Here is a 26,272-nt window from a genome sequence, read left to right as displayed (position 1 = left end):
AAACTGTGCTTCAGTGCTCATGCAAAAAATGTTAACCATTAATGTATGTGTTGATTAAAATAGATTCTCTTTGCTTGCCTGACATCAGATTCTAGTCGGCCTTGGTGGGTCTGCTGAATGTGTATGTGTAAAATGATGGTTATGTAATGTGTCCACAGCTCCATTGCTCTCTGACATATATGCAGTTGTAGGTGAAATGGCAATAACAATCCAGGAAAAGACAGCACTTTAAGCTACCATGGTGTTTCAACACTGAATGATTTAAATTAAACTACAGAAATGCATGTATTTGGTAAGGACAAAGCAGTATTTGGTAGTTACTGATGGTCCCTATGCTCTTTTTCTAGGAACATATTGACTGATGTCACTTAATCTACAGGGTAGATAACAATACTCTTATTTTATTTGCTTTTTGTAAAGGATAAAGAAGACAACTGATTACATAATGGAAAGCCAGCAATTTAAATCAATGGTCCAACTTTCTTCCATGGCACATTCATATTTGATAGCGGTTGCATTTGGATCTGTGTCCTCCCTCTTGTCCTTACTCGCTGTATTTTGTATTCTGTACAGAAGCCCTGTGTATGTCAGGTTAATAAGTTGCTTTCAAAGTTTTTGCACAAAGTATTCATTGGCAAAGAAATGATAGTTTGATCAGTAGAATCCCTTGTTAGGATGATCTTGGGATTCTTAACCTCCAAATGGCTATTTGAGTCTCTAAGAAAGTCACATCCTGGATTTAGGTCATTAGTTTTCTCTTTAAGCTGACAATCTCATCAAGCTGCTCCTTTTAAGCACTGCTACTCCCTAAGGGCAACCTTTCTGGATGTCCTTGGAACAAGTAATTTAAGACTAGACGTGCAGCTTATGCCACTCGGCAGCCTTTTGAAATGCTGGGACTTCCACAGCACACGTTTTACAAGCTTCCCATCTTCCTTCCTTCCTTTCTAAAGAGGAGAGCAGTTAATTGTGCCTTTCATTTCCTTGAGCAGCCATATTTCTGTTAATTCCCTCTAATGATTCTCAGTTGCAAAGGTTTATATATTTATATTTACTCCTACCTGAATGATATTTCAGTAAGAATGCAGACATGGCAGCCAGCTCTGCTATTGCTTTAATGAGCTGTGCTTTCTGTCCATCCACTGATGGCTTGCAAATCATTAAAATAGCTCCCTGGTAAGCACTCGGAGCATATTTCATCCGGGTTTCATTTTTTAATGCAGTCATAAATGAGCTGTACATTGCATAATCATGTACAACTGCTATGGCAACAAGAATTAGAAGGCTTGTGAGAACAGCATGGTGTTAACCAAGGCAATATTTTCACACATCAGGCATTTGGGATGACAACACACAATATGACTTTTGTTCATGTTGCCTGTGAGACATGCACCAGCACTCTTGCTGAGATAAATATATGTTTACCCCCTTAGTCAAGATCTCCTCTGCCATTTGTCTGTTCTTTTCTCATCTGGGAGTAGAAGGAGCAACGTTTATTGGATGCAGTGTCTTGCAAAACTTGTTTAATGTAAGAAAACTGCAACTGTGTGTAAACTTTGCTGATGGAACTTTGGCATAGTCAGATACAGCCTATGATGTTAGTAAGCACTCTTTTATGTGCTTAAAGCGTGTCTGAACCACTTCTGTAGCATGGATTTTTGTGCTCTGTAGAGGGTTCCAAGCTGTCTCTTATCTAAGACAAAATTTTGGTTTTAGTCTGGTGAATTTCAAAGCTCTCACTGACTGCAGAGGAAAGAGGATTAACATATCTCAGTTGATAGGTTGGTCCTGCTCATGCTGGTGTTGTGCAGTGTTGGTGAGCTGCTAATGTACATCTGTGTCCTGGTGTTTTCGGGTCTGGTGAGAGAGAGGGTTAGCTCTTTCCAGGGTGTGGATACATGTGTCATGGAAGTCTGACTGGCTGACAGCAGCAGCTCACCAGCCCCAGCTGTTTCTGCTGGGGGCAGGACTCTCTCCTCAAGAGGAAGGCTGAACCTGACCATAAATAATCTGTTGTCAATACATATGAAGACTAAGTGTTGTTTACACAGCACAGTGTGTTGTGAACGGGTTTGGAGGAGGATGTTCTCCTGGCTCTGCTCACATGTTTTTTTTGCTTGCTGTTGTGATACACAGGCAATTACAGTCTCCATCTGTTTGGCCACAGCTCTGTTGCCCAAGGTTTGCCCACTCAGACTTCTTGGTAGAGCAGCTCAGGAGAGCTGCTCAGTCACTGTGAACCAGTTGTTTTGTTCACCTTTCCTATTTGTTCCATTTTCACTGAATCCAGGAGCTTTTAGAGGACTGGGTTCCCATGGAAAGCTGGAAGACCTTCCAGTTTAGTAGAACTTCCTTCAGTGGGCAGATAGTGGGAGTAGTAACTTTCAAGAAGTATGTTAGGTTGGAAAAAGCCATGTGCACAGATTTAATAGGTTTAAGGTTAAATCTGAGCAATCATTTCCAAAGTTTGGGGAAGGCACCTGCCATGACAATATTAAAGTTTTTCCAGAGTGTTTCTTTCCTGAGGTGGGCAAGAATTCAGATATTGCATGTATTCAGTGAAACAGTAATGTTTTGATGATATTTTGCATCTCTGAGTCTTCCTTATAGTGGGGTGTTTAGCCTTAGAAATGGCTCCATGAAGGACATACTTGAATGAGGTAGGAGTTGGCTGTTGAATTTCTGGTTCAGGTTATAATAGTGGTGAATTTTTGTAGCTGGTTATAGAAGAGTACTTTAGCAAAGCTTTTTTTCACTCCCTCTGATGAGAAGAAATGGCTGTGAGAAATATTCAGTAGTTATCCTGGAAGCTGAAAGTAAGTGGTATCTATTTTTACTTCTTCCATGGGCTTCAGCAAATTTTTTACCTTATCACCTGCTTTTAGTTTCCATTTGGACAGCCATTGCCATTACAGAGAGACTGTATAAACCATTGTTTCCCCATTACAACTCAAATCCATTGATAGAGTAGGTAACCTTCAGTGGCAGAAAGATCTTTTGGATGACAGGATTCTGCCTTTTTATAGGTAATGGAACTGCTATGGCTGCATCACTCTATACTTAAAGCATAAAAAAAGCTCAGGACTAAAGATATTCCATTTCTTTTCAATACTATTTTAACCACAGCCACACTAACTAGAAGGCATTTCTCCCACATACACACTCTTTACTGCATTTGTTCTGGTCATATGCTGACTGGGCACTATGCATTTACCACAACCATTGTAAAAACAAGAAGTAACCAATCTTGCTGATACTAGAAGAGACTGGGACATTTAATTTATTCATATTTTTGTAGCAATCAAAGTTATGTAGCTAGGCAGCTGAATCTGTAACAACACTATGCTGGCTATTTTTCTGGGCTTCTTGTTTAAATGTTCACTTGCACTAAAAATTACTGCTTTCTCAGAATCTTTATCTTCAGAGATGACCATCTCTGTGAAGAGTACATTCATTACTTGAACAGAAAAGAAATTGTCTGTCAGCAGAGCCCTTTCTTCTCTATTTCTTCTCCAGCTGAGAAAGAATAAACATCATCTCAGAGAAAAAAACTCTCAACAGAATTTACATTTAATTTGTTTCCCTAATGACACATAGCCTCTCATTCACCTTTCCTTGGGTGCAGGTAAGAAATTGTAGGAATTGTAGGAAACAGAATTTTGTGAATATCTCTATACGTAGGGAGGAGGATTATTTTTCTAAGAAAAGTATGACCTAGCTAGCTATTTACTGAAGCTTTTGGGTGTTCTGTTCAGGTAAGTGAAAGCATCAAATTGAAAACGTGAGATGTATTTTTAAGTATTTGTACGGCTAAAGAGAGAGGAAATTTAATATGCATTACTTAAGTATTTCTTTAGGTTTTTGTCATCAGTGTCCATTTTGAATTTCACTAACTCATCCTCTATTTGAAACATTAATGGCCAGAATAGCATAACACGAGGATATTGAACATGGAAAAAGATGTATGACAGATAATATCATAGTGTTATGTAGGAAGTAATTATTCTGCACTCCTTGTTAAAAGGGTATATGAGTGTCTGAAATGACTGTGAACAAAAGAAGAGGGGGAGGAAGGAGCAGAAGGCCTGAAGTTTGTCTCTCTTGATGTAACACGGTTAGGACAGTATGTGGTCTTTGCTGCTGAAGGTGATGAGAAGTGTGTAACCTGAGTAAGCATTGACAGGAAAAGAAATGCCACTATTATTTTACTGAGATGGTCTGATGCAGTTTGTTGTACTTTCATTTCTTCTTTATTGATGTGACACATATGTTCTTCAAGGCAAAGGCTGTTATTTGTAATGCTCACATTTTGCCTGAGACAATCGGACATCTACCCATTGCTCAGCTAATGATTCTGCAAGAGTCCAAATAATTATAGGTAATAATGGAGTAATGCACGAGTAATATACTTTTACAAAAGTAATTTGCATTTGAGCTACTTAATCTTTTCTGAGCATGGAAGTTAAATATCATTAATATTAAACATGGCCATTGTTCCTGCTTACACTGACATTTTACTCATGATTTTCATTGTAATGAAAGCTGTTTTGTTGCTTTTCGTTTGTGTGTTTTGTTTCTCTCACAGGCTCAAAATGCACAGCAGCTCCATGAGAGGATCCAGTCTTCTAGTATGGATGCAAAGTTAGAAGCACTGAAAGACTTAGCCAACTACTCACGCGATGTTACGTTTGCCCAAGAATTTATAAACCTGGATGGCATTTCCCTCCTAACGCAAATGGTTGAAAGTGGCACAGAGTGAGTATTCTGCTTAAATTCTGGTGTTCCTTCCTGTGGGGTGATTTCATGCTCTCTTTCTGAGTTGAGAAATTAAATATCTCAAGAGGTCTAGACTTATAGGATAGTATATTAATTATCAATGAGATACTGTTTTTTAAAATTTCCCCTAGCAACGGACTGATCAGGAATGGATATGAGCAAAGTAGGAAGTCACAAGTATCACCTATGCCATAAAGTTTGGGGAAACTGGGGTCCTAGTTTCTTATTCACTGGAATTTCAATAAGCCATTGAAAGTATATTTAAAGGCTGATATTTAAGTTATATCACTTCAAAGCTGTGTTTTAAATTTCGTGTTACTGAGAACATGTGTGATAAAACCCAAATGTAAAAAATTCCTTATTTCCATTTTTTATTGTTTTGATTTTGAATGGGATTTTTCTAATACCAGTCGGGTTTTTGACATAAAAATGAAAGCTGACCTCTAAAAATACATTAATTCTTTACCAGAATGCCTTACCAAATTTCATCATTGGTGAAATTCAGGACAAAAACCTGAGTAAATGTCCATTGGCTTAATGTGGAGTATGCAGCAGAAAAGTATCAACTGGATTGCTGCACTATTAAATGATACTCTAACAGTAAGCATTTGATTTCAAGTAAGAGGTTTGCACTCAGTGTCAAGCTCTACTACACAGGAAGAAGTCAACAATACTCACACCATCTGCTGAAAGAAAGAAAACTGAAATCAGTTCAAATCCCCTCACAAATGTGCTCGTGTTCCCTTGGCTTCAAGGAGGTAAATAGTATTAGGAAGTAAAGAAATGTAGTAAGTGGTCTTGAAAGTGGAACACAAATGGTATCTAAGGCTCTTGTACAAGATATACTGTGTATACTGTGTATTTTCCACAGAAAAATTAACTACTTTTCAGAATCCAGTAGTCCATAGATTGAGCAGAGTAAAAACAATCTCTCCCGGACCACTGCCCATTGTGTGGTTAATGGCTTATGGAACTCTGAATCCGTATTTTCTAACTACAGCTATATACTAGATTTCCAAAAGCTTGTGGTTTAATTTTCAGCATTTTGGTTATAGTCTTTATTTTTTGTGGTGGTGTGATCTGTGGCATACATCACGTTATGCCACTTTAAAATGAAATGCTTCTAGTTACCAAATTTTTCAACTTGTGTATTATTCATGTGGTATTTGTTGTTTGTGGACCAAATTAAAAGTGAAGACAAGTTTAATTTATTATAAACACATGTATGCTGTTGCTGTACTAATGAAAGATATTCTAAATGGACAGGCTCACATATGCCTGTGAAGAATACAGGAAAATTAGCAACCCCTACCCTTGTGGTTTATTTTGTTGTGACGTTATTTAGGTTTAATGGTTTAACTTACTTCATTGAAGAAGGTATTTAAATGAAAGCATTTTATTTTCTGTTGAAACAGACAGGGAGCATTCACATTTTTTATAATCTTTTCTTTCAGCTGCACTAAGACTAAAGCAAGTGCCCTCCTCACCCTTCAGATGTGTTTGTACTGCTGTTTTGTAGTTGTGGGATGACCCAAGCTGTAGCAAACTGGTCTGGATTAAAAAAAGCTGTTTGGGAGGGAAACTACTAAAGGCAACACTGCTGTTGAAAGAACTGTCTAGCAAATTATACCCTGTAATAAGTCCTAACCAAAGGTATAAGTTTTCAAACCACACAGCAGGCTTATAAACTGGACATATGAGCAGAGTTTACTGCCTTTTTCTTTTTTATTATTTTATTTAATTTTTGTAAGTGGCTGCATTTTGAGGGATTTAAATTTTTTCTTTTTAGCTGATGTAATGTGTCATCAAGCATGCATTGATCGATCTACCTGTCTAATGTATTTATCAGTATTTCTGTCTGTGGGGAGAAATACTCTTGAGTTTGGGTATTGCACAAAGACTCAGTCTATAAGAGTTTCCAGCAGCTTCACGTGTTGATGAGCTCTTAGCTCTCACTGCAGTCTTTCATGTTCAGCAGCCTAGACATTCTTCAGCTCCTGAGGGTGTGAGCAGGTCAGGTTTTTCCAAGTCTGGTTTTGCAAAGGGAGTTGTAAAGTAGGGACATCTGTGCTGTACATTCCTTTCTGCTTTTATACTGTACATCACTGGCTGATGAGTGCATATTTAACAGAACTTGGGATTTGATGAAAGGAGCAAACATACAGAGGCACAGCAGCCTAAGCCTGCCATGGTGCTTCTGCTTTCCTTTCTCATCTCACTTCAAGGTACTGAATCTGTTCCCTCACATCAGGGTCTGTCATTCACTGCTGTGTCAGCACACTAAGCAAACAGAAAAACTACTTCCTCAAAAGAAAGGAAACTTTTTTTTCATTCAGTGCCCTAAGCCGTCAAAGAAAGGCAGCTGGAATCAGTCAGTTGTCCTCTTATGGTCTGTTCTTGTTTTTGCTTGAACTCTCTGCAGTACTGTTAATAAGAGGTCCCACACAAGATGCTCACTGAAAGATAAATCAAATTGAAGGCCTCCTTGTCATTGCTCCCAACCTGGGCTCAGCACCCTCAGCAACGTGGCCTGGTGGGCTGTGTGGCTGACAAGGTCACCAAAATGCTTCAGAACATAAAGCTTTTCTCTGTATCCATAGGTGAACCTACACTGCTCTCTGTGTCCACAGGTGAATCTGCACAAAGAATTAAACTAGCATTATAAAGGACAGGAGGCAGGTATTAGAGGAGGAATGAGGAGCCAGAAATTTTGGGCTGGGGCAGGAGCTTCTTTCATAGCCCAGTTTTAGAAGTCAATGTATTTTATAAAGATGCATTTAAGGTGTATCTTCACTATGGAATTATCTTAGCCACCTTGGTGCTACTACTGTAAAGCCAGCCTTGTTTGAATGGGGCTATGAGTCACCCATACAGCTGAGACAAACCTAATGCCTTGGTGGTGCTGAGGCATGGTCCAGCTCCCTGCCACCTTCTCCCATTTCCTGTTCTTCAGCACAGTTCTGCTTTTTTCCCCAGGAGTTGGTTCTACTGTCTGTTGCTTCACAAAGCCAAAGCAGCCTGTTAACTTTTTGTAAAGTACATGGTTCTGTTAGAAAACTAACTCTTTAAAATTAGTTTTCTGCTCAGTTAGGGACTTGAAGAAACAAGAGAGGAACTGGCCATGAGTGGATGTAGAAATGGCCCCTTTTTTTTGGCAATAGACTCTAGGTGTGTCACTGAGCCACAACATGAGAGCAGATGTGCTGTGAAACAGTGTGAGGGTGGTGGCTGTCTCTGCTCTTGTATTGCACCCTGGGGACTGGCCCTGAGACTCTGGGAGAGCAGGAATGGGACATACCCTATGGGGTGGTGGCTGCTGGTGTTCTGCAGGGATCCCCTCTGTGTGCTGTGCCAGCTGCCCTGGGTTGATGCAGCTGGGAACAGCCCTACATCTGTCAGCCCAGGATGAGTGGAGCCTCTGTTCATGGTGTGCTGCAGCTGTGCTAGAAATCGATGAATTTTGTTAATTCAAGCTTTATTCTCTATTTTCCCCAAGGGGCCAAACAGCGCTCATTAGAAGTGCCATCGTGCTCAGTGCAAAGTTGCTCTGAGGTTTTCTTTGCACATGGATTTCATGTTAGCGGCAGCTCTTAAGTTATAATTTGAGTGTGTAATTAAGTTTTACTGGGTAGTCTCTGGAAAACAAGACTCCATCTTTTTATATAACTTTCACTGAGGAAGAGGCCTATATTTTATTTATAGTTGGCTTTGTTTATTGTGCTACTTAGTCATTATTTCAGTGAAGTTGATGACTATTAAAGTACAGTGACCAGAGTAAGAGAATGTAAATCCCTGGATTTCTAGTTACTTCTGTTTAATTTCGCAGATGAGGAAAAAAGTTGTAGTATAAAAAGTTGACAAGAAATAACAGTGTTTCCTAGTTAGTTTTCCATATGTTATATTCCTGCATATTGAAGAAAATTAGAGTGTGTTAGAGAATAGAGAACTGTGGGCATGGTGTGCGCAAGCAGAAAGCTGTAGGGGTTGGTGGTAGCATGCATGGGCCCTGGTGAAGCTGAGAGTGCACCTTGTCTATATGAATATATTTATATCAGCAGAGATTCAATGCCTCAGAAACTGTCCACATGTATCTTGATCTTGTTGATTGAGATGGCTTATCTTGTTTTTCCTTCAGGCTCATTCTTGCTTCCACAGCACTGCTATGAGTCTTATTAACTGAAAAAGGAAAAAAATATATATATAGTTTTATGTTTGTTTTTATGGTTTGGGTGACCTATAAATTATAGAAAAGACTGCAAGACAAGTCATGAAGAACAAAAAAATGCTGATTCCATTCTGTAATTATCCATGGTATCCAATCATTTCTCAGACTGTGTATTTGTATCACCAAAGAGTGGGGTGGATGTGTGCAGGCAGCTATTTTTTTTTTCTGAGACTTTTCAGAAAGTGATTTCTACAGCACTCCTAAAGGTAATTTTTTTTTTTCAGAAGCCAGTCTGTGCCTAGTTAAGAGGAGCTGACTGTGCAGTCCCTCTGCTGGGGTGTACAGACTGTCTAAAGGGAAGTGTAAGGGTGTGCTGCTTCCACTCCCCCTCAGAATGCAATGCCCTAAAATGGGGCAGAAAATGAGCAATGCTGCTGAGCCCTAGGTATCCTAATGACTGATAAAAAATATGTTCAGGAACCAAGGTGGAAGAAGGAGTCATGTCTTCTTGCAACCCCAGCTGTGATAATACAGTTCACTCATTCAGAGCTGTATTCTGTAGTCGAGCCTAGAACTTGTGTTTCAGAAAATCATGTTTGTACAGATAGCCCTTCTGATGTAGCAGAAGACTGTTAAAGTCATGGGGTCTTTTACTTGATATATCAGAATAGTTGTGTGACAGGCACAGACTCTCAGCCTTCCTTAGAAGGAAAAAAATTCCTCAAAATGCCTTATAAAGCAAGAAAAAGAAAATGTAGTTCACACGCTGTAAATATTGAGAGACCAAAGGGTTTATAAAAGGAATCTATATTTATTTTTGTTATTGCTAGAATAAGAAGGTTGATCTCATGGGAGGGAAAGGGGGAAGGCCTATGCAGAATTTTCAGCATTTTTTAAATTGGCATTATCCTGATCTCTATGAGTTGCCATTTGGCTGAAATAACACACAGTTTCTGCCAGGAAAAAAAAAAAAAAAAGAGACACTATGCTAAGCCTAGCTGTCTTGACAGTAACCAGAACGGAATTGTTTATGCTGCTGTTGAGAAGATTGTTCTCCAGAGATCTGCTTCATCAATGAGGCTGTGCTGAGCAGCTTTATTGTCATACAGCCATGGCACAGGAACATGCAAGTTGATGCTGCTAAGACAAGGTAACAGATAGCCTTGTTAGCAGATAGTTATAATTATAAGAGAGTTGTAATTGGTTAATGTGCAGATTGGAGAATAAAAGCACCTTGCTTTTGATTTTAGTTAAATTTTGCCATCTTCCTATTGGAAATAATAAATGCACCTAGGTCAAGTTCATGTAGGATTCTAAATAAATGTATATTTGTATGGGTTTTGTGTGGTGACTAAGAGGAGCCTTCTGTTGAGCACATGCAGTTGCAGGGTTGGCTGCTATACAGCTGGAAGTCTCTGAGAGATCAATTGTGCATGCTTTAAGGACAAATTGCATTGTTCAGTGAAATTCTAGCTCTTGGCTTGTCTTACAGAGACAATACTGTATACCAGCCCAGTGGAAAACTGAAGACAGATTGGTTTGGAGCTATTCCCACTTTAGCACACTTTTTGGGACAGTTGCTCAAATACCTGCTGGTGGTTTTTTTCCATCCCAGTCTGATGAGTATTTCAGCAGTGCTGTCAAAACGTTTAAGCTGCCCTTGCTCACAGTAACTTGTTCCTGTCCTGCTTCATCTGGAGAGTTACACCACTACTGTTTCTACCAAGCTGGACTGGGAGACTGGTGTAGGTTATGAAAAGTGACAGTAGAAGCTACTTTTAATACAATATTCCTTAATCCAGTTTAGTTCCCTGACTGAGCTCACAGCATTGCCCCAGAAAGCAGCTGTGAAAGCCCAACTTGCTAGATAAATGGAAAATGAATTTTCAGAAGATAAGAACAATACTAAGCTAGTAGTTTTTTGCCACTATATAAAGCAGTTGTTTTCCACCCTTCCTGGCTACTGGCTGTGTAGTACCTGCTCTCTCTCTTGTTCAGCTCCAATGCTTATTTGACTCCTCAGTGATGTAATTCAATTTGCTAAACTGTCGGAAACTCAGTCAGCCAATGGAGGGAGGAAATTAATTTGTATTTTTGACAGCACAGGGTTTTAAACAGGCTCAACTATTCCTGTGAAGCTTCACCTGGAAGCATAGATTACTTAATCTGGCATTGCTGCCAAAATTAATTCTTGTCCAACAGGGCTTTTACGTAATCTTCATTTCTTAGTGCTTCTGGTATATCGAGAGAGGATGACTATTGTCTATGAGGCAGAAATCCAAAAGCGTGTATAAAATCAGGTAATCCTACTATACCACTGTGGAGATGGTAATGGCAGGAGAATGAGAAAGGGCTGCAGCTCCATCTTTCAGTGCAGTTTCCATAAAGAATGAAGGTGGAGTAGGATTTTTTTTTTTCTGGAGTGCCTTTTTTTGTTGGTTTACTTTTCTCTTGCTGGTTCTATTTTGGGTTTGTTTCCCCATCAGTCTTCAGGCTTGGATTACACCCTCCCTCTCAGCACACACAAGTACAATTTTTCTTATATCTTTTACATATGCAAAGCACACACTGTGGGCTTTAGATAAAATCACAGAATCGTCTCACTTGGAAGGGACCCAGAAGGATCATCCAGTCCAGCCTCTTGAATGAATGGCCCCTACAGGGATTGAACCCACAATTATTAACACTGGGCTTTAACTAACTGAGCCAATCTCAAGGTCATCTGAAGGTGGAACTGTCAAAGATCACAATTTGGAGGGAAGAGAGGGAGAGTTGCTGGTCCCCCCATCCTAAATGCTATTTCTCCAGGCTTGATTTTTTTACTTTGTTAGTGGTTGAGAATATTAGCATTTAAATGACCTCTTTTAAATGGTGATATCAACAGCTTGTTGATAGGAAGAGGGATGAGGAAAGGAGACAGTTTTACTGGGTTTTGTTCAGCAACCACTTTTGTAAAATATTATAAAAAGAGTAACTCCAGCAGTGGATTTATATTTCCAAATATTCTCCGGAGTATGAAGGTGGGCAAAACTATTTTTTAAATTTTTTTTAAAATCCAGACAAAACGGTAGTATTTGAAAAACCAAGAAAAATAATGGGAAAAGCTTAAAATCTCCATTTCTGCAACTTTCCAGGATGATTTTGTCTGTTGGACTGTGTATAGCTGTGGGATGTTGTGGTGGCGGTGAGGAGTCTGAGAGCTGCTGTGTAACTTAATAGTAATAATAATTTTGTAGAGTATTCCAGGTCAAAGTGTTTCCCAGATGTTATATGCTTGTGATAGCCACACCTGTTACAAAGAGAAGCCAGAAGTTTGTACTCTTGGATTTTTCTTAACACTGTCCGTTACCTAGAATGTGCGTTATCCTTGTGTTTGCCTCAAAAGCAATTGCCAAATGGTGCTTTAATGTGGTTGGCAGGTTGTTCATCCATCATCCCATCAGTGTTTCTGTAGAAGAGGAAGCTTTTGTGAGCATCTTTCACCTTTGGAAACAGTGGCCCTCTCTCGGGTCATACTGCATGAAAAGCTTTTATCCTCAGTGGTACTCTTACACAATTCTGCTCATGTTCAAACAGTGCAGGCTTAGAAACAATCGTTCTGCTGAAGTGGTGTGACTGCTTTAGGTCTTGGTATCATTAGCTACAGTAGCTCCACACAGGCTTCCACATTTTAGTTTTTTTCCCCCAGTTCAGACAAGCCCTTCCTGTGCACTGTGTGTTACTCCAGCTGGGGTTTAGATTTGGGGTATCTTTAGTCTTTGTACAGTAGTTTTGGCACGTGAACAGGTAGGAGTTGATCTAGTCAGGTCCCTGCTAAGCTGGTCTCTGCTGGAATCTGCTCAAGGTGTAACCTGCAGTATTTGAGCAAGTAGTCTGTGCTTGAGAAAGTCCGAAGAGAACTCACTGCTGCTTCTTGGGATTCATTTGGGAGCGTATCACAAAGTTCCTTTGAGGCCAGACAGGAAATATATTATGGTAGAAAAATATCTAACCTGGTAACTTGTCATTCATGTTATTTTGCATTAGGTTGGCATCTATTTTGAGTTTTCTGCCTGTGTAAAAATTGCTGGGTTTGTCTTTCACCGCTGTAGAGTCTCATCCTTTCACAATTGCTATTTAATTTGCCCTTATAACATTTGCTTTTTGGCCGTGGTTTTGTTCCCATCTGTGCAAGTGCAATTGAGGGATGCTTTCTTTAGGGAAAAGAAAAAAAAGTAAAAAGAAAAAAAAGATAAATATAAGTACTGAGCTAATTACAGTGTCCAGATCAGTAAGGCTTTCAGCATTTTTGACCCTACCTTGGTAACTCACCAAGAAGGGCTCTACAGAGCTGTTTGGTTACTACCACAGAGTCAACCCTCTGGAGAAAAAACGTTATGTATATATAGAAAGAGGAAAGCTGATGGAGGTGGCAGGCTGTACTTAGTTTCTTTCCAGGCTGACTTGCTGGAAGAATCAGCTTGGCTTCTCCTTGGTGACTTTTGCATGGTCTGTGGGTAAATATGAGAGGAACTCCTGCTCATGCCAGTTCCTTCTCTATTATGTTTTGGTTTGATGACAGATGAAAATAGCATGTGTTGCTTTAGAGAACAGCCTCCATCCACATCTTCAGTGGTAAAAGTCAATCTATAATCATGTGTTGCTGCAACATTTGATGTCCTAGATTGATTGCTGCTCTAGTCACACCAAAGCAAGAAAAATCAGTGGAAATTGTTTGATTTAATACAATGGCTATCTTTCCTCCAAAGTCAAATTTTTTTTCTTTGTATTGCTTCACCAGTAATGTCTTATATAATTCAATTATTTCTACATATTATTCTAAATTTATATTTCCTTTTACTTTGCACACTTTTTGACCTCAGGTTAACTGATTGCTGATTAACTCAGGATGGATAAGAGTTCTGTAAATGCCAAGAGAGTTGCTGTCTAAATGTTTTGTTTTAGGACTCAGATGTTTGTTCTGTAATCCCTGTCTCAGTCATGGAGAAAATGTCCTGATTAGAGCCTGTTGTGAGAAATCTCTGGCAAAACAGGGTCTGTCCTTTGAAGTGCTACCAGTTTGCAAACACCACACTTGCTCTATCAGAAAAATACAGCCCTAATTTCAGTTTTGTTTGCTGCTTAGCTGAAGTCAGCACCTGGAAGAAAGCAGCTATTTTAAAAACTGGCCTGGGAAGAGTGCTGTCAAGTTTGGCTGACGTGCTGCAGAAAGTTGCAAGGATCCATGCACATTTGGGAGATGACAAAACCCATTTGTTGTGGCAATTGTTCTTGGTGGTTTAACAGAATCTGCCACAGCATGGAAGCACTTAATTTGCAGAAGCACAGGAGTGACATTCTGCTGAAGCTTGGATCTTCTACTATGGAAACTGTTTTGAATGTTACTGCTCATAAAAGCATGTTGAGGGTATTTTCCCCCGCTTGTTAAGACTGTCTGATCATCAGGATGTTTTTTTGTTTACTCATTATTACTGGCTACTCAGATAGATGTTGTAGCATAAAAGAACGAAGGGCATGAAATCCAATGAGAAAATCTTGTCAATTCTCTGACTTGAGTTAGGCTGTAGCCCAGTCTGTGTTTGGATTCATGATAAACTGTGCCAGCACTATCTTCAGGCATGAGTATTGCAGCTGGCAGAGAAGGACTTCAAACCACTGTTCCTGTGGTTTCTCCACTGACATTCACACAAGCCAGCCCAAAAGCTGCCGTCGTTGAGACTAGTTCCTCTTGAAAAGGTGGGAGGAATTACTGCTTTACCAAAAGGGAAAAAAGCCCCAAAACTGTAGCTGTATTCTAGGAGAGAATTAGAGAATTGAATCAGTGATTGGAGAGCTTGTAGTCCTAGAGCTCTTCCGAGCTGAATGACACTGCTGTGTAGCTTGCTGTGAGGGAAAGTGCAAAAGGGAAGACCTGGGAAGAAGGTGCAGAGAGGAAAGAGGAACATCTTTTTTGTCCTTTTTAACACTAGTCTGCCCAGTGTGGAACTGCAGTCAAGCCTCTGAAATAAAACTGTGAAATAGAATTAGGGGGCAGAAGAAGTGGTTAAGTAAGAGAAGGATTGGGTTTTTTATTTCTTTTTAGCTCTGTTATTTTTTATATGTTTAAGTGGTGTTTTAAAAAGAGGGTATCTATCTTTGTTGCCATTTTTACTATTTACCATCCTAGCTACACGATTTTCAACAATGCTGATGACTCTGACATCACTATTAGTGGTGGAGACCACAAGTAAATAAAAGAGTTCTCCAAGCAATGGGTTACATGTCGTTGAAACAGTACAGAAGATGCTTAATGTGTAAACCTTTATTGTTTTGTATCAAAGGCTTTTTATATAAATGTTTTACTAAATTAGAATGTCTAGATATGTTTTTTTCCTAACAGAAGTTAACACAAATATTCTGAACAAATATTTGAAATGGATTTGGAGTGCTCATTACAGTTACTGAACTGCTTCTGTTCACAGCAAAATGTTAGCAATTTACTGCCTCTTATTATATGCATGTCTGTGAATTTTATGGCTCCAGTATGGGGGGGTTGTATGCAGTAAATAGAGTACAGATGTTTTGAAGTGCTTTTCCTCACCTGCAAGTTTTAATTTTGCAGACGATATCAGAAATTGCAGAAGATAATGAAGCCCTGGTAAGAACTTGATTAGATCATCACCTTGCATACTGCCTCTACTTTTGCATGACCGAGTTCAGGCCCTTGCGCTAATCTTTATATGTAAATACAACTGTGCATATGCATCAGCAAGTCTTCAATCTTCTCTGTTTTCTGCTCTTTGATGCCTGTTAAAATTTTCTGATGAAGCCTTTTTTTGCTTTGCCTATGGAATGAGTGCTTTAATTCTGTAAATTCAGCAGGGGCTTTTACTATTACTGAAGTAAAGCTTTTGATTTGTTTTATTTTCTAATTTCAGAAAAAAAAAAAAAAATCCCCACCTTTCCCAATTCCCCTCTTGAATTTCATTGGCTTATGTGATTGATAGTTGGCAATTTTAATGGTCAGTGTTAGTGAGATGAAAACTAAGGTTCATTGTCCCAGTTTGAATTCCTATTACTTGCTAGTCCCAGGTAATGCTAGTTGTTGCAGATAGCTGTATAAAGGAAAAGTCTAAAATAATAAATGGGCTCATATCAGAATTTCCCTGCCTTGTTTCCCTGATGATTTTGAACAGAATGCTTTTGTTTGCTCAGAGCTAAGTACAGGCTTTGATAAATTTGAATCCCAAGAGATGTTGTAATATCTTGACTGGTTTGCAAATTTGACATGTCAAGTATAGCTAACCCAAGGAAGCAAGAGCATAATCAATTAAGCATGTCTGTCATTCTGAGAGCTTGATGTGATTGATCATGCAGGAAATGCAGCTCCCCATCCAAACCTGTGCTAAATCATACTTTCACAAATCTGCTGTAAACCAAGTTCTGAAACTTTTATTTTTAAATGATTGCCTAATAAATAAATGATACAGTAAGAATAAATTTGGCAGGAAATTTAAATCCTTCTGCTAAGTTCAGTTTCTTAACCTAATACAAGCTTGTTTCATAATAGAAAAGTTTAGATTATGAGGAAAATTGTTAAAGTGCCATGAGGCTTATGGAATTCTTGGCAGCATCATCTTGGTAACATGTCCGGAAGGCTCTGCTGCCATTCAGCAGGACTGTGAAAGGCTGGACAACTGGGTAGAGAGAAATCTAATGAGGTTCAAGTAAGTGAAGTGTATGGTCCTGCACCTGGGGAGGAATAACCCCAAGCACCAGTACATGCTGGGGACTGACCAAGTAGAGAGCAGCTCTGGAGAGAAGGATCTGGGAGTCCTGGAGGATGACAACTTGGCCATGAGCTGGCAGTGCCCTTGGGGCCAGGAGGGCCAATGATATCCTGAGAAGACTGAGGCCAGCAGGTGGAGGGAGGTGGTCCTCCCCCTCTACTCTGCTCTAGTGAAGCCACGTCTGCAGTGCTGTGTCCAGCTCTGGCCTCCTCAGTTCCAGAAAGGCATGGAGCTCCTGGGACAGGCCCACTGGAAGGCTGCAAAGATAATTAGGGCTCTGGAACATTTCTCTTAAGAGGAAAGACTGCAGGAGCTGGGCCTGTTTAGTGTGGAGAATGAGAGGAGATCTTGTTAATGCAGATAAATATCTCAAAGGCAGGTGCCAAGAGGATGGTGCCAGACTCTTTCCCATGGTTCCCAGCAACAGGACAAGAAGCAGTGGCTGTGAGCTAAAAGACAAGAAGTTCACCTCAACACGATGAAGAACTTCTTTACATTGAGGGCAGTAGAGCACTGAACAGCTGCCCAGGGGGTTAATGGAGTCTCCCTCTCTGGAGACATTCCAACCCCACCTGGATGTGTTCCTGAGTAACCTGCTCCAGGTGACCCTGCCTTGGCAGGTAGGACCAGATGATTTTCAGAAGCACCTTCCAACCCTAAAAAGTCCTTTTAGATAGCATTTCCTCACTGCTGTGAAAATAGTTCTTTGTGGAAGAATAGTTATAGTCTTTCAGCACCTCTCTGTTTCCAAATTGTATTACACTGTAGACTTCTATGGATTACGTTTGTCCTCAGGACAATACTGAAACACTGACTTACAGTTGTATTGCACCCTGGTTTTAGGCCTGATCCGACTGAGGACAGTTTAGCTTTGTTTACTCATGAGAACAAGGTTTTACCCACTTCATCCTTATTAAGATACTTATTAAGAGGATTCTTATTGGTCAATGTAGATGTATCACATCATGAATACAGTAATAAAGAACATATCTGTGACTAAAATTTATTCTGACTTTGAGAGTTAAATCCTGCCAATAGAAAGTTCAGTTTACATGGAGGTACTCAGATATTAATATTTTGATTGCCTCAATATATTAATATTTTGATTTCCAGCAGTAGTATGTGAGATAATACAATTAAGTAACACAAATTATTGAATTTGGGACTTGTACTGAAAAAGGTACTAGAGTCATTGCTGAGGATGTGAAACCAATAGTTCTGGAAGCTGGCTTGGTCATATGTTCTGAAGGTAAAGTGTTTACTGTAGTGTTTACAGTTCAGTGATGTTCTATGAGTGTAGTTATCCAACATCCTGACTATTTTCCCCCCATGTATTAGTGGGAAAAGATCTAGTGAAATGAGAATGATAAAAAACCCCACAGAGCTTGATATCATGAACTAAACTATAATACTTCTCAGCATCCACTTCCTGTCTTCTTGACTAAAGATACTTAAAGGAGCCAAATGCTAATTTAAACAAACAAGTTACTTTGGTTGTACAGGATGACATAATAAATTTTTAAAAACCCCAAAAACCAGCTCTATTAATTGACTTCTGCATTGCAGTGCTAAATTGTAATCAAACCAAACTGATTGGAGAGTGGTGTTTTTCCAGCATAGTGATGCCTGGGCTTTTAGAAGTAGTCAGTTTGAGGAAATTGCTATGAAATGAACAAAACCAGGAATTTAAAAAATGGGGAATAAGGGAAAAAAGGTAATTCTAATCACATCTTCAATGTGTAATAGTTCCTCTGGGCTAGTTTCCCATGCTTAATGTACCTTTAAGTGGATTTAGTTATACTCCATGGTAAGAGTATCTACACTTGGATTTATTCAAGAATATTTACAGTTATGTTTAAAATTCACACCATGTTTTTCTTTAATGAAAATTAATTTTCAGACATAGTGAAACCCTGATACTAGGGTTACAAAGCTATATCTTGTTCTTGGAATGCAAGGGATTTGAAATCAGTAAGGCTGACCCCTTTTAATGATGCAGTGAAACTGTACCACAAAGAAATATTTCGGTAGTGCTTAGCCAGCACAATGAAAAAGAAAAAATCTGTGTCAATTGCTGTGTAGCAGTTAAGTGCATTTTCTGTAATCATCTAGAAAAATAGGGGCAGCTACTACACAGATTGTTCCATCATTTTCATCTGTATTAAGTACCAAGCAGGTGTGAATTGCTCCTGCTTTGATTCGGCAGTGGCTTAGTTTTACCCTTGGAAAGGTTTCTTGAAGAAACACGGCAGTGTAGAAGCAGTGAAGAGGAGCCATAGCAATATAAAGTTCACACTGTGCTGGCAAAGCATCCTGCTACATCATCAGTCTTCGTTTTAGACTTAGTTCGATTCTGGCCCCCATGGCTTTTCCAGAGCTCTTGTCTTCTGATGATTAGATATATTCTGTTCCCCTGTTTAAATTTATTCATGGCCATTTATCCTTGACAGCTCCAATTTAAAAAGCTGTTCTTACTCTTTGATGTTGACCTCAGTGATGTCAGGCCTTTCAGCTGCCAAGTATTAGGCTGTGAGCCCAGATAAGGGACTTAGTTAACCACTCCTGCATTTAGTAGTAGGCTGCTACACTCCTGTTACCTCCGGCCCAATTAAATTGTTTCTATGCTGCTTTCCCTTGCAAAATTAGAGCTCAGTTTTGGTTCTGTTTCACTCATGAAAGTGGTTTGTGTAAAGGTGTGCATTCTTTGGCTTCTAGTCCCGGTGGGCTGGTGGCTCTGTTTCTGGTTGCAACAGAGAAGCAACAATTAATTTCCAGATTCCACTACACAAACGTATTTTTAATATAAAACATGAGCTTGGTAAAAGCTTGTATTGCTTTGTTTGTTACCTGATGACAGCTGAGTCTGACTAATTATTTTGATTTACATAATCATTTGAGCAGCCAAGTATTTTCCCCTCCATAACAGTGATAAAATGTTCACTTTGTTATGAGTATGAAACATGGATTGAAATTTTTTAAATTTCTTTTTTAAAAACATCTAGGGGATTTGGGTGCTAAACTGCCATTAATTTATTTTGAAAAGTAATCCAACTTGCTCTAGGCATCTTTCAAAATAAGCACACGGGATAAAAATAGATGGTTTAGCCTGTAGAAATGATACTAGGAAGGCATGTGAGAGACAGGTGTGGTAAGCAGGATCACAGGCACATTCCTGTAATTTTTATTTTCAGGAAATAAAAATTAGTGTCAAAATGTATGGAATGGTGTGGGTTTGGTTTTTTTTCCTTCACAGTTTCCTGAGGTAAGAATACAGAGAATTCTTAGGAATTTAAATTAACAGGTCTGACCTGGTATTTCTCTAAAGCCTAGAGATGTAGAAAGCAGCTGTTGCATTAATCCTCAGGCAGGTTTGCCAGAGAGGTTGAGGACCCAGAGGCTGTTTTGGAGCATGGCCATCCACTGGAATGGCTCATGCTGGCACAGCTGGTGGCATTGCAAACCCCAGCTTTCTGCTGCCTGGCAGGCTTTTGCCAGGACCTGCTGTAGGGAGGAGATGCTTCATATCCAGCTCTCACAATGGGGGTTAGAACAGAGGAGTCAGCAAAGAACAGTGAAATTTCATCAGTTGTCCCAATGTAAGGCATCCAAGAGCCGGAGCCAGAGCAGCATTCAGGAGGGCTTGTAGAAGTAGCTTGCCTGAGAGCAAAGGTTATTAAGATGTCAGTGTTAATGAGATATGAAATGGCAATTACACAGTGCATCTTTCTGATCATTTTTCCCCTCTTGCTGCATTAAAAAGCATCTTCATTAGGAATTGTCCTCAAACTATTAAGTAATTTAGCCAGAGCAGCTAGGGTTTGATAGTTACAGAACTGTTGTGATTTGTGCTATGGATTATTCTAAAAAGATTTTATGAAGTTAGAGGCCCCATTATTTTTTGGACTTTTTGTATGATCAAAACCCTTACAGAGGCCTTGAGTTAAACAGCTCCTACCATTTTTTTTTTAAAGATTGCTAATTTTATAAACCAGCTTTGATTGCCTTGAAATTTCTAGCCTCTCTCTGCTGCTCTTAATAGTGTGTGTCTGTGCGTGTGTGTTTTGAAACTAATTACTTGAAAGTCTATTTCTACCTATCCGCTTGTGTTTAACCACTTAACAATGAATCAACACCCTTCCCCTCCCCCTGCCGATGCTTTAATCCTTATCTTGCCCTAGTTACCCTGCCGATTGCTTTCATCTTTAGCTCTGCGACTCCTAATGCTTATCCCTTAAGCCTGGCTTTTGACTTTTTCAGTGGCACTTGGTGTATAGGTGCGTGGCAGGTGCATGTGTGTAGTCAGATATTTTAGAAAGACATAGTGTGTATGTGTGTGCTGCATAGTAATAGAGCTGAAGTATTTCTTGCTGCTTGATTAGTCCCAGTGTTGCACTTCTTCAGTCATTAATTATTTGAAGCACAGTCACTGGAGTGACATCTGATGAGGTGTCTGAACATTTTAAGTTGAAAAGTGCTTTCACCTTCTGGATCCCAAATGGTTGCATCGCTGTCAGATCTACTAAAACTAGGTTTATACATTCAAACCAGAATTGTCAGCTCCATTAGCCCGGTTTATTCCCCAGAGCTGTGGAGGAGCATGGATTAATCAGTATTAATCTGGTAGGATTGATCAATAGTTTTGATTAAAAGACTTCATGAGACTGGTAAATCCAGGTTAGCTTGATCCCTTTACATTCCAGCCACTGCTGTTCTGAAGATTGATATCCATGCACAAGTTTAATGCAGTTTAGGTAAGCCATCTAAACTTTACCTTTTGTTGATGGGGATTAGTTTTCATGTACAATTTGCTTATTGAAGAGCATTCATATACTAAATACAGGTTAACTGACTAAATTTTAAAAGAATAAATGAGAAAATTTATTTCTACCAGTTGAGTGTATATGCTTAGTTTAACACTGGGAGAGATTTTTATCTACTTTTCAACCTATATGGCCTTGAAACTTGTTTAGTTTTAATTAATAATAATATTAATACTTATAATATTAGTATTTCTTGTATTTGTAGAAGTATTCTGTCATGAAGATGCATTAGGATTTGCTGCAAGCTTTTAGAAGAAAGCCTTTCCTAGGGCTGCTGTTTTATTTGTGGGTTCATAAATAACTATATTATGCAAAAGGAATTAATTGGGGAATGTGACAGCACCAGAGCTGATTAAATTTCCTTCAGAGTCTTATTGTCATCCTAATATGAAATCCTTGGTTATTTGGAATGCTAATGATGACATTTTAAATCTAATCTGGTTCTTAAATGATATGCAATATTAAAGAAACCCCAAACAAACAAACCAACTACAACAAGAAAAAAAAGGCAAAATGCATCCTCTTCCCCCCAAAACAAAACCCAGAACTTCTAGACCATTTGTTTGCTGAAGAAAGTATTCCCTGCCAAGTTACAGTGGATTTTTAGAGACATTATTTTTGTTGTTTGCTCTTTGGCATAGTTTTTTCATTTTGTCCTGAGTAATTAGAGCCACTGTGCATACTTCTATTTACTGAAGGGAAAGGTGTTTTGGTGTTTTTTGGGTTTTACTCACAAAATGTCAGGAATGGCAGGGGTATTTTTGGTGGAGGGAATCTCAGGAGTTCTGGCAAAATGTCTATTTTTTAAAATGAAGAGGCCATTAAAGGCTGCATCTTGGATCAGATATCCCTAAAAGGCAGATGAAACCAAATCCAGCTACTGGAGTTGCTGCATTGGAGCTGAGGCATTTGTCTGCCTTATTCCTCTGTACTGCTGTAAATGTCTTCCATCTGAGTGGATGTTGGATGTTCACTTTTTTGTGTTGGGTTCATGCAGGACAGTAGGATAAACCACAGATCAAGGAACACGAATTAATTACATTGATTAACTACGGCTGTACTATTGGACTCAGGTTTTCAGCATGCTAAGTTTTGCAGTTCCAATCTGACAGAAGATTTTTTTTTGTTCTATCTTTTTATTAGGTGTAAGCTGCTGTACTACAATCACTGGGACTATTCATGCTGTTTGATTGTATAATTTTGCTTTTTAACAGCTTACTGGCAGAGTACCTTTCAGGCAGTTTGACATGCCCTGAAAGGTAATACCATTTCAGGATCTCTGCACTGCTGTTTGTACTGAGTAGTTACTTCATGGAAGTGCTTCACTGAAATCCTTGTGGCTGCTGACTGATGCCCTGACTATGTATAGAAATGAAGCTAATCTTTAAAAGTTGTGGTTTAACATGAAAAGTTCCCGTGCATCTAGTCAGTTTAAATGAGCTTAAACTCATTTTGAATTTATTTGAGTTCATACAAAGATGTGTTGAATTTCAAATTTACAGGAGTAAAATGCAGGGTAGTGGCCTGAAAAACCTAAATAATTTCAACTGCTTGCTTTGCAATTTGGTTGCTCATAGATAAAAAGAGATGCATCTCGAGATTTAAAGAAAGAAATCAAGGCATTAACTGTTAGAAAGATGCTTCTCAAACTATATAATCTCTTCTGGTGCATTTTTGAAATATATTTGCTTCATTGTAAAAGAAGGAATAAACAATACTCTCACTTCCCACAAATTTGCTTGATGCAGAGGTACCAAAATGTGACCTGCAACTGAGGGCCTTCAATTAGGAGGATTTCATAAGTGCTAAGGAAGAAGTTCACTTCTTTCCTCTCTTAGATCTAAATCTCTGCATTTATGAGAAGAGTTTAATTTGGACTGATATTTCTTTTTTTTTTTTTTTTTGGTCTTTTTTTGAACATTGCATGCAGTGTTCTCTTAGGGATTACTTTTCTTACAACTGCTTTCCTCCAGTAGACTATTCTTGCTATCCATGCTAAATTGTTTTGGAGACTACCTATAGCACGGCCTTTCTTGCTCTTCTGCTTCCTCTTAGTCCATAATTGGCTTCATTTTCCTGCCTTTCTGAAAGCTTCCTGCTGCTTTATTCCCTCGGTCATTGCCCTGCTGCATTACTGGTAAATGTTGTCATGACTCCTGTCTCTTGCAGCTTTGGAGATATGTTGTCCTTTACACTGACTGCATTTGTTGAGCTGATGGATCATGGGATTGTATCGTGGGATACATTCTCTGTGGCATTCATTAAAAAGGTAAATTTGTAATCAATGCTATCTGTTCTATATCAGTTTAAATATTTGAGGTGAGTGGTGATTTGGGTTTTTTTCTTTTTTCCCTCCTTTGTTTTTTTTCCAGGTACATTATTTAGGTCATTGGTGAAAAAAGGTGCATGAAAATAGGATTAAAGTGCTGTTTCAAACTATAAATGTTTGTACTGCAGAATCTGGTTCAACTTCTGTGGAAATCAGTTGGAGTGAGTTGGGATCAACACAGTATTAGGCTTGTTACATGAGAAATTGTGTATTCAATTACACTGTGACCTCCCTGTGCAGATAAAATACAGTTAAAGCAAAAAATTGCTATTTTGATGTAATGTAAACTAAAATGAGTAATGTCATATTTCTAGGAAAAAAAACCTGCAGCACTGAAATGTTTCTTCTGGGGTATTGGAAGAAGAGAAATTCGTTAGTTTACAATTTGAAATTAGGATTATATCTGAGTTAATCAAGCTGAACTTTGCACCTCTGAATCTTGCAGTTGAGGTATGTGGTTTTGAAACAGATCTGTTCACAATTTGCAACGTATCCTTCTTTAGTTGCATGTCAGAGATGCACAAAAGCAGCATAAACATGGTAGTACCCTTTAGGTACAGAGATATACAAGACTTCAGAAAAAGTCATTTACTGGGAAAGAAAAACCCCAAAACCACATAATTCTTCTATACAAAGAATTTTCAAACCTGATTGAATTTATCATAACTTAAAGTATATTTGAACAGGTTCAAAAGATATCAGTTACTTCACTAAAATAATATCAGAGCAGTAATTAAATGAATATAACCTGTGGCAAAGAAACCTTCATTTTGGCAGAGTGTGTCAAGAGTGAGGGCTTTAAATTTTGTTAGAAAACTGCTACCATCAAAGAAAGGAGAAATTTACTTTTGTTGCCAAAAGTGAAAGAAGGATCAACTATGAAAAAAAGCATTAGATACTTTAGATACTAAACCTCAGTTTTGGTCATAAGAAAAAAAAAATAGTGTAACTGATCTGAGTTTTGTCTGTTTTTTAATTTTTTTTTCTAATTTCATAGTCCAGGTAGGTTGTGATGACAATTGTTGTTAACTTCTAATGGCAAAGAAAATTCTACAACTGCTTTTAACTGACTGCATGAGACACAAAGTCCAGAATGCCTTATTTTCTAGGGGAGCCTATTATGGAGCATATGAAGAAAATTGCTAAAGTTAGTTTAGAGCATTTACTTTGTTATTGACTCAAAACAAATGTCTTTGTCCAACTTTTGCCCTGTGGATTTTATTGTAGCAATAGAAGAAGTTGTTCTGTTCCCCTTGTTAATGGCTCACCTCTTCTGTCAGGCATTTCTATAGGTTTCCCTGGATAATGACCCAATTAAAAAAAAAAAATAAATAAACCACACACACAACAAAAACAAAACAACGAAAAGAAACAACCAAAAGCATTTTCACAAAGTACCCATATAAACCAAAACTGGCAGATAAAAACCAGAAGTGAAACTGTTGAGCAAGAAAGGGACCAAGGAGAATGATAGGAGAGTGTGGTGGGTCTAATGCTGGCCAAATGCCCCTGCACCTACTAGAGTTATTTACTCATTTTCTGCTATGAGATAAGAACTAGGAGGAGAGCAAAACAGGATCAAAACTTTAAAGAGTATAAAGAAAGCTTTATTAGCAGAACTAAAAGAAAGAATAATAAGAATCAGAATACAACCTTCAGAATACTTCTCTTCCACTCACACGCTCTTTTCTTTCCCACTGACAACATAAAGAGACAAAACCTGGCACTTTCAGTCAGTTAACACCTCTAGAATAGTCTTCCTTCAATTCTCTTAGGGAGAGGAGTCTCTCTTGCTATGCTATGGAGACTTCTTCACAAGAAACAGTTCTCTTGTGGCTTCAATGTCACAGCGAATCAACCACCCAGGAAAGAGAAATCTGTTCACAGTGTAAAAGTCCCTCCCATGCCTTACAGCTTTCCCACAGCTGCTTTCATGGGCCATGTCAGCTTATGGGGAGCTGTTTTAAGGATGAGCTGTTCTAGCATGAAAGCAAAAGTTCTCTTAATCCATTTCTGAGAAACAAAGGTTTTCTTCTTCTCTTTCTGGGGCAAGGTTTCTCATCTCTCTCATTCAAACTTCCCATAAGATCACAGAGAGAAGAGAAACAGAGGGACAGAGAATGACAGAGGTTGAGGAAGGAGGCTCAGGAGTGTTCTGATCTGCATGCAGTTGGAAGCCAAAAAGGCGGAGAGCCCTCAGTGGTGCAGTTTGGGCATGGGACAAACCTAGCAGAGTGCCTTTGGACCATGTCTCATCTCTGTGGCAGCAATCTACAACTTCATCCTCACTAGCTTCTCTGATGTTGGCTTTTGACAGGCCACTTGAGATCCTTGATGGGCTTGTTCAAGTGACTGATGGGATGGATAAGGGAGTTGATAAGTTTCTGCTGAGGGGAAACTTGCAGTCAAGTGC

At 38.9% G+C, this 26,272-nt stretch overlaps 1 protein-coding gene across 6 annotated transcripts in view; it reads left to right on the top strand.

Annotated features, from left to right (window-relative positions):
- Nucleotides 1–26,272, top strand: part of ELMO1 (engulfment and cell motility 1) — a 303,596-nt gene that overhangs the window by 82,225 nt on the left and 195,099 nt on the right. For all 6 annotated transcript variants that reach the window (XM_041466533.1, XM_041466532.1, XM_041466536.1 and 3 more), the window contains 3 exons: nt 4,586–4,755; nt 15,543–15,578; nt 23,700–23,799. In XM_041466533.1, the coding sequence (XP_041322467.1) occupies nt 4,586–4,755; nt 15,543–15,578; nt 23,700–23,799 (306 nt within the window). The remainder of the gene's footprint in view (nt 1–4,585; nt 4,756–15,542; nt 15,579–23,699; nt 23,800–26,272) is intronic.

The sequence above is a fragment of the Pyrgilauda ruficollis genome, unplaced genomic scaffold, assembly GCF_017590135.1.
Source record: "Pyrgilauda ruficollis isolate IOZ18807 unplaced genomic scaffold, ASM1759013v1 scaffold2, whole genome shotgun sequence".
Classification (NCBI taxonomy): domain Eukaryota; kingdom Metazoa; phylum Chordata; class Aves; order Passeriformes; family Passeridae; genus Pyrgilauda; species Pyrgilauda ruficollis.
Note: the sequence above shows the minus strand (reverse complement) of the source record. Positions and strands in the feature narration are given on the sequence as shown.